This window comes from Camarhynchus parvulus, chromosome 2, assembly GCF_901933205.1.
Source record: "Camarhynchus parvulus chromosome 2, STF_HiC, whole genome shotgun sequence".
Classification (NCBI taxonomy): Eukaryota; Metazoa; Chordata; class Aves; order Passeriformes; family Thraupidae; genus Camarhynchus; species Camarhynchus parvulus.
The window spans coordinates 9912659-9920983 of NC_044572.1; the positions used below are offsets into that span (position 1 = coordinate 9912659).

General features: G+C 40.5%; 1 protein-coding gene across 3 annotated transcripts in view; it reads right to left on the minus strand.

Annotated features, from left to right (window-relative positions):
- NCAPG2 (non-SMC condensin II complex subunit G2) overlaps positions 1 to 6157 on the minus strand; it is a 46964-nt gene extending 40807 nt beyond the window's left edge. For 2 of the 3 annotated variants that reach the window (XM_030943099.1, XM_030943096.1), the window contains exons 1-5: positions 5871 to 6157; positions 5107 to 5201; positions 2055 to 2246; positions 919 to 1033; positions 288 to 445 (exon numbers count right to left, since the gene is read on the minus strand). In XM_030943099.1, the coding sequence (XP_030798959.1) occupies positions 288 to 445; positions 919 to 1033; positions 2055 to 2246; positions 5107 to 5181 (540 nt within the window). In that variant the 5' untranslated portion in view covers positions 5182 to 5201; positions 5871 to 6157. The remainder of the gene's footprint in view (positions 1 to 287; positions 446 to 918; positions 1034 to 2054; positions 2247 to 5106; positions 5202 to 5870) is intronic. The other variant, XM_030943097.1, reaches the window with a different exon arrangement.
- Positions 6158 to 8325: the final 2168 nt, after the last annotated feature.

Genomic DNA, 8325 nt, shown 5'->3' on the forward strand with positions numbered 1-8325 from the left:
GAGGAAATGAAGCTTCCCACAAAAGCTGTTTCTATGCTTAGCTGAACATAGTACTTAATACCTGAGTTGACAAAAAGTTAGTTACAATAAAAACCTTGGCCATTGGACTGGACAAAAGAGTGAAAAGATTAAAAGGAACGCAAAAAAAAATTAAAATCGAGTTCACTTGTGAAACTGATGCCAAAAACCTTTAAAATTTGTCCTAGAGAAGGCGGTGTTTTATTGGAGGGATTATCTTTCTTGAAATATTCAATAATAACCTGAAAGTCAACATAGCCTCAGCCTACCATAGCAGCTTTATTCAGGCTTTTTGTCAGCAGAATGACAAACAGAGTCTTCCCCAGCTGCTCCTTTCCCTCCAGTCCCTTCTCCCACCACATTTCACACACACGTTGGATAGCGTCCTGTAGGATTTTTTCAGATGTAGATAATGCAGGAAGGATACCTACAAGATTAATGAAATAATTATTTACTGCAATGAACCAAGTCATTCCTGTAAAACAGCAGTCTGTTAGCACACTAACTACACCTCACAGTGTCAGCTAGCTCCTGCCACACTTACACCCTTTCATGGCTTATGCTCACTGCAGTATTTAGGCAACTCTAAGGTTTGGCCCAAGTTTTTGGACCAGTAACAATGAAATATTGAGTTTCCCTTAAAAGTAATGAAAAAATACAGAATAATCAAAGTTACCTCCCACTGGGTGAACAGCTGGGAGAAAGAAAACTATTTACATTCCAACATCTAAATTGTGCAGCTGATTTCTAGGTAAACATTCCCTTAATTTTGTCTCATAAATATGAACTCAAACCAGTACCAACTTTTCTCCTGTGAATTCTGTTTCACAGGCCAGCTGGATTTCAGTCAGATCAAACAGCCTCTGTAAAATGCTGCATTCTGTACAGAGAAGCACTCACCGTTTAGGATAAAAACGCATTCTACAAGAGCTTTGTAGTTTACATTTTCATCCACTGCAGGTATGGAAGCAATAACGACAGCTGCCACTCCTTGGATCACTGCTACAGTCTGTTTCTGAAAGAAAGCAATGCTGAGGAAACACTTCTGTAGTTTGTTTTGGACTCAGAAAATAACTCAAACAAGAAATGAACCTTAGCAACAGAGAGCAAAGCTGAATTGTTATTATGCTTCCTTTCTGAAGAACGAGCATACTGCCACGCAAAACCTTTCAAATAAGAGGCAAAAAAATAGATTTTAAAGTACATCTTTCCAAAAAGTTTGAAAAGGGTTTTCAGCTCCAGCTAGTAGATAACTTTGTGACTGCATGTGTTTCCATTCCTGCACTAAAATCCTCATTTGCAACAAACCCACTCAAATACATATCCATTTCAGAGCTGAAAAGCCCCTAACTAGCAGCGCCATGTGTAACCCAGAGATGCGTACATCTGGTGACTTCCACTCCAAGTGTGTGATTCTACAGGCCTCTGAACAGATGACTGATTTTTCTACAAGCCTCTAGGTTTCTCTAATGATTTCCCCACTGCATTTCTTTTCTTTCCCCCCAAAATTAAATAACATTTTCCCCCTGTATTCTCAAGGCTACATAAATTACAGCACAGAAGGCAGAATATAAGGGCCTGAGTCAGAAAAATTCTATGTATTCTAAATTTGTGGAAGGCACAGTCGAATCTAGACTTCATGATGTTCATCAAATAAAATGAGGTAGTGAAAAAATCAGGTAGTGAATTTCTTATATTACATGCCAGCTACTTAAACTTAACATGTGCAACATTAACATTTGTTTATTAAAGTAAGACATAGAAAAAGCCCATTCAACTCTACTGAGAAAAACTAAGTCACATCTTTCATAATTAAAATTATCAGCAGAGCTAGTCTTTTAGAGCATAGACCAATCATAAGCTCAGCTTAACCCAAGCACAAATTAAGTCATTTAAAAAAATGGGCAGAAAGGTGATATTTGGAACTGGCCTTATTTCATAACCTTTGCATGTTTTCAGATGTTATGGAAATATTCCATTTTATTTCCCAAAAAACACAAAACACACATCATGTTTTCATTTTACAAGATTCTTACCATTTCTGGAACTATCTCAACTTCCATGTCATCCTCATTCTTATCATCTCCAGTTCTGTGCCATGTTTCCACAGGGTTCTCCATCAAGCTCTCTGTCAATAGCTGTGTCAGTCTTTGCCATAGCACTTCTTTCTGCTTCCTTGGCAATTCTTGAAGTAGCTCGTTCAAGTCAAAATGATCACATGTATTTTTCTATAAATGGTCAGAAGATACCACACAATCCCACATCAACAAAGTGGCTTATACTTCATCATCATATTTTCTACATTTAATCTGGGTTTCTACATTAATGATTAACTTATATTCCTCTGCAGTTAGAGATAAAATACCTTCTAGAAGTTATATTTTTTAAAATAGCATAAGAAACTCCTGCTAGTTAACTCTTTATCATGAAGCAAGAGTGCTGCCTTTAAGACAAAAGTCTTTAGCCCTTGATAGCAATGATGACAATTCCATACCCTTGGCTAAGAAGCTCAAAACTGCACAGAATTTAAGTCCCTGATTATGTCTTTGCTCTCTTAAATATCAATTGATGATGGCTGTTGAAAGAAAATCCTTAGGCAAGGACTGGAACCATAGCAGTCAGCAGAGCCATAGGGAAGCACTAATTTGGGATATGATCTGCACACATCAGAGCTCTGCACACTGCAGTGTAAAATTTTAAAGCCCCTCATCAAACCCAGCTCCTGAGCCTGTTGAGCCCACACCTCCTGCTGAAGCCCTGCTGACAGGGAAGCCACCATCAGTTTTCAGTAGAGACTGCACCACAAGGCTGATCTGAACTATTTCCTAAAAAGAAATTTGCTAGAAGAATTTACCTCAGAGATACAAGGAGTCTGTTAGCATCAAAGAAGGGTAGGCAACCTGCTAGGAAAGGGAATATGCAGAGAAAAGATAAGAAGGATGACCAGGCTCAGCCAAGAGAAAGAACAGATAATTTCTGAGATGTAATTTGCAATATGGAAGTGAAGGTTTACTGGATCAAAAACACTTCAGAGGAAATAGAACTCCCATAATCTTGAAATAAATCTATTTTTAGTTTGCAGATACACTGCAAGGCATCAAAAAGAAAAAGTCAAAGGTAAAAACTGAAAAGAATGAAAGAAGCAGCAGTAAGTATTACAAAGTTCCCAGAAGGGTATGAGAAGAAAGATCCTGTTACATATTTATAAGAGAATTTCTCTTCTATTCTACAACTGAAAACAAATACAATAAACCAAAGGCCTCACAGGGAGTTCTGCAGCCCTGTGCTTCAAACAAACCCAAAAGACAGGATATTAAGACTGTACCGTTTTGAACAGAAAGAATGAATTCATAATAAGATCAGAGCTTTAAGATTTTTCTTTGGGATGATATGAGACAGAATTATTCCAAAATCTATGAGGAGAAAGGATGACAGTGAATGATAATCATATCTGTGATTCCTATTTTTCTGTCTAAGAAATTATGTATTTTCTTGAATTGGAATGGGACTTAGTGGAAAAAAAAACAACAGCACCTGCTCAAGATCTGAATGAACAGCACCACAATATGACATTTTTAAAATATTACAAAGGAAAAAATGAAAAGCCCACAAGCAACCCTGAAGGAAAATTAGCAAAGCCCTGGAATTTTAGAAGACACAGATGAATCTAAATATTGAGAGTGCAGGAAAGAAAAATTCAAGGGGGAAGTAAAAGGAGGTTGGTGCGTGTGTAGAAAACAGACACTGAAAGAAGTGATGCTAAAAACTGAACTTTGGAGAGAGTCTAAAAGGCAAATTCTAAGGCTAGAGCATCAACTAAGTAGCAAATATAATACAAAAACTAAGGAAAGCAGTGAAGTTTAATGATGATTTATTTAACCACAGCCTCCTCCAGAAAAGCAATCAAGAATTTTTCAAGGGAGATCCAAAAAGGAGGATCCTCATACTAAGACAAGACATGGCCACACATCCTCCATTGCTGCAGGCTTCAAAAGGAAATTAATAAAATAATTGAAGTATCTTGGACAGTCAAAAAGTCATGTGGATATTCATGTTCCCTTATGCTACAAAGGAGACTTTAGGCAAAGGCAATCTGATAATAAATTTATCATCCATAACTACATACAGGCACACAAATGAAAGAAATAGCAAATTTCTTGGGGAAAGAGTCAAGGATGTTTGGGAAACAAACTTTGTAAGCTTATTATGCAGAACATTGTGGTTTAATATGGTTGCTAGATTAAATCAGTTCATGCCTCTGCACATAGAGGTCAAGTGATCCACTTTACCCTGCCACAGGGTAAAGGTACTACCAGGAGAGGTACTACCCATAAGAAAGCTTAAGAAACAAACCTCACAATATAATTTATGGCAGCAAGCAAAAGATGCTTAAAAGAGCACAGTTATATCTTAACACTAGACGGATTGAAGCTGAGTGGAAAACACCTGAACACAAATTACTATTTCTCATTATTAAGCAATATGTACACAAAGTGAGAATGAACTTTTAATAGTAGATTTCAGGGGATTTGTTTTGTTGTTCCTTCCTGTGCTCTCCACACTTCATTTTGAAAGAGCAATCTACCCCTTCTCTAAAGCATTCAGTGATAAAAAGAACAATTCAACTAAAATTAAACATGGACCAAAGAACAAGGGGACAGCCCAAACTACCAAATGAATGAACAAATACTAGTGAAACACAATTCTGCTATGTTTGTACATTAACTCTTATTCATTATATACCAATAAACTCTTTCATGGGTTGAAATTTAACAATGTCAACAACAACACGAAATCAGTATTTGTTTAGAATTACACAAATACTAATTATTTATTTTTTAAAAATGGTATGTGGAATAACCAAATATCAAAAATTAGCTGGTTTATAAACATTCATATTTCAGATTCCACAACTTTTTCAGCCTATACTTCTTCAAGTGCCATTTGAACTTCTCTTCTACAGCAATCATTACCACACATCTGCAAGTACCAGACAAATAGTTTCTGTCCCTTTGTCACATGACTTCTGCACCTGTAACAGACTTATGACTCCAGAAGTGATCTATGTATATACACTGGCTCACTTACAGGACTCTGAGTGTAATGCAGGAAGTCTTCAATTGACTCTTTAGACACAACTTGCAAAAATGCTTCGCGTTTCATCCTGGAATCGGTCTTCCCTACTTTACAACCAAAACATAACATCAGAGAAGGTACTGTATATCAAAACAAGATCATGTTGGTCTGTTGTCATCATATATCCGTTATATACATAGCATTTATATATATTTATATATGTTATATATTACAGGAGTTATACATGTACTAACTACATAGTTAAAGTAGTTTTCCCCTCCAATATATTTTAATTATCTGAATCAGCATTTGGATTCACAGCATCACTGAGCTGCAGGGCTTGCTTTCTTTTTTTTTTTCCTACTTTTTTTTTTTAGTAAGTAAGCCTTAAAGCAGAACAAATTGTTAATGGATACTTTGATTTTTAAAAAGCACAATGTATTCTCCAGCACACACTCACTATTTAAGCTACTCATAATTCCCAACAATACTATTTATTTGTACCAGAAGCACTGAGGGGTAGTAAAATAGTCTCTTCCCTTCGGCTATCAAATGAAAACCATGGGAAATGGGCAAGGCCACCAAGAGCCTCATTTGCTTACGTAAACATTCCCTCCATCCCAGGCGTCTCCTGGCGTGCTTCTCCAGGTGGGAAAGCGACTTACACAGCATTTAGTGTGTGTGAAGCCACATCACAGAACGGGGCGGGGGCCGCTCCTGGGCCCTGTCCCGAATCACCCGGGGCAGGGCAGGCAAAGGGGAGCCGGACCGCTTACCTCGGGCTCCCTCAGAGCGGCCGCAGCGTCACGGACCCGCGGGACCCTCAGAGCGGCCGCAGCCTCACGGACCCGCGGGACGCGCTTCCAACACCGCGGCGCCGCCTCAGCGGAGCGGAACGAGGCCGGCAGACACGCGCGTAGAAGAGCCCCCGGCGCACGGGAGCACCGCCGGAGGAGACACTAGCCCCGGGAGCCGCTCGGAGGGGACACCGGTGGGCAGTTCGAGGCACCTGAGGACACTCCGGGACACTCCGGGACGCCGCCAGCCCCCGCCCGCTCCAGTCCCTCCCTCACCCGCCACTTTTCGAATCCTCCCGCGGCCGACGTTGCGCGCGCGCAGCGGAACTCCCGTCTCGTCTCGCGAGAGCTTGGCCGCCGCCCCCGCCCCTTCCCGCGCGCGGCGGCGCTGAAGGCGGAGTGGGGGAAAGGCGGCTTTGGGGACCCTCTCGGGGCAGGGGATCGTGTTCAAAACACAGGGAGCCACAGCGTTAGCTGGGCTGGGAAAGGCTTCTGAGGTCAGCGAGTCCAACCTGTGACCGAACATCACCCGGTCGACTAGACCATGGCACTGAGTGTCACGTCTAGTCTGTGCTAAGCACCTTGAGGGAGGGCGCCTCCGCCACCTCCCTGCGCGGCCCATTCCAGTCAGAAAGAAATTCCTCCTAATGTTGTACGTGAGCCTCGTCTGGCGCAGCTTCAGGCTGTGTCCTGTCCTATCGCTGGCTATGTGGGGGAAGAACCCGACCCCCACCTGGCTTCACGCTCCTTTCGGGGAACTGTGGAGAGCCATAAGGTCGCTCCGGAGCCTCCTCTTCAGGCTGATCCCCCCCCTTCCCCGGCCCCTGCCCCGCTCCATCCCCGGGCAGCGTCCGGGCCGGCCCCGGCTGCTGCTCCCGGCAGCTTCGGCCGCGCTGAAAGGCTCCTTCCTCCGCTGCTTTCTGACATGGCTGGTCCCGGGGAAACATCCGCCAGTTAGCCAGAGGTAGCTGCCACGGTTCAAACCCACCGCCCCGCTCACTGTTCCCTTTCTGTAGCTACCTACCAAGTGTCAGTGCTTCCAAATGGGGGGAAGACATGCTCACTTAAATTCATGCTCGTGCTTAAGAAACGGTATTCCTTCTTTCATGGATCTCTGGTAACGTGGACATAACTGCTTTACAAAGCATCACGCATTTGATTACGCTGGTGGCTTTTTTCTCCAATAATGTTATCGTTGCTATTGCTGACAGCTATGCTTTTACTCACAGTCCTGGTGAACAATATGAGTACTTTGCACTCTTCATCCAAAAGCAATCAAGAGTTAAACAGCCTATATGCCAGAGTGTATAGCAGACTATGTAAGCCACACGATATTTAGAGTTTGATAACTAAGGATTTTTTAAAAAATATATCAGGAAATAATATGTTCTATTTTTTCTTTGCAGTGTTTGGAAATAGCTGGAGTCAGATTTTGAAGTCTATCATATTCCCTATTCCATTTGTTTGAGCTCTTCTGCAAACCAAAACTAGTCAAAGTCTCTTGTTAAGGGCTTAGTTTGTATCTTTCCATTTGGCATTTTCAGTAGCATTTCTCAGTGTTGGCTGTCAGAAGAGAGAGGTGCAGAACTGAAGTAATTTACTTTCAGTCTGTAGAAGCAGTACAGCATGTGCTGCTTTACTGTGCAAACAAACAGAAAACCAACTATAATTTCTAGAGAAGTTCTCACATCTGGTTAGACTTTTCAGGATTGTCATTTTAAAAAATATTATGTAATTCAGATGTTATTTAGCATTAAATGTAAAAATTTGCTCCTTTAAAACTAGCATTTACATCTTCTGCTCTTTTAATTTTTAACATAGAATCTTCCTTAATAATCCTGCCTTTCACAATTTTAGTTTACATTAAAAATTAAGATTTTTTGCATTTTCTCTCACATTTATTTGATATGAGAAGCTGGATTGTGTCAGATCCTGTGGACCTGACTTTATATCCCAAGTTACATATTCAGCTAAGTGCAAGGAGCCTGTGGAACAGTTTGCTTGGAGTAAGTTGCATGAGCAATCAGCATACCTGTAGAATTGCAAAAAGAAATTAAAAAGTATAACACCTGACATTTATATATTATGCTAATGTCTTCCTATATTAAAAATTTCCTGCATAAATTAAATCTTTGCCATTTTAGATCCAAACTGATGGATTTATTCATCATGACTCACGTATACTAAATATTTCATTAATACCTTGATTAGTCTTTTAATTAGATGCTACATTAGTCACCTGGTTACTGTTTATTTAGTTGGGCATGTATCATTTTAGCAAACAAACTAAAACATATTTTAGTTTTTAATTTCTGTTGCATAGCAACCACAGAATGGTTTTTTTCACAGTATTGAAACTAGAAGTTGACACAGATAACAACAGGCTGAATAACACCAAGTGATTCATTTTAAAGGACCATATAGAGAAACCAGA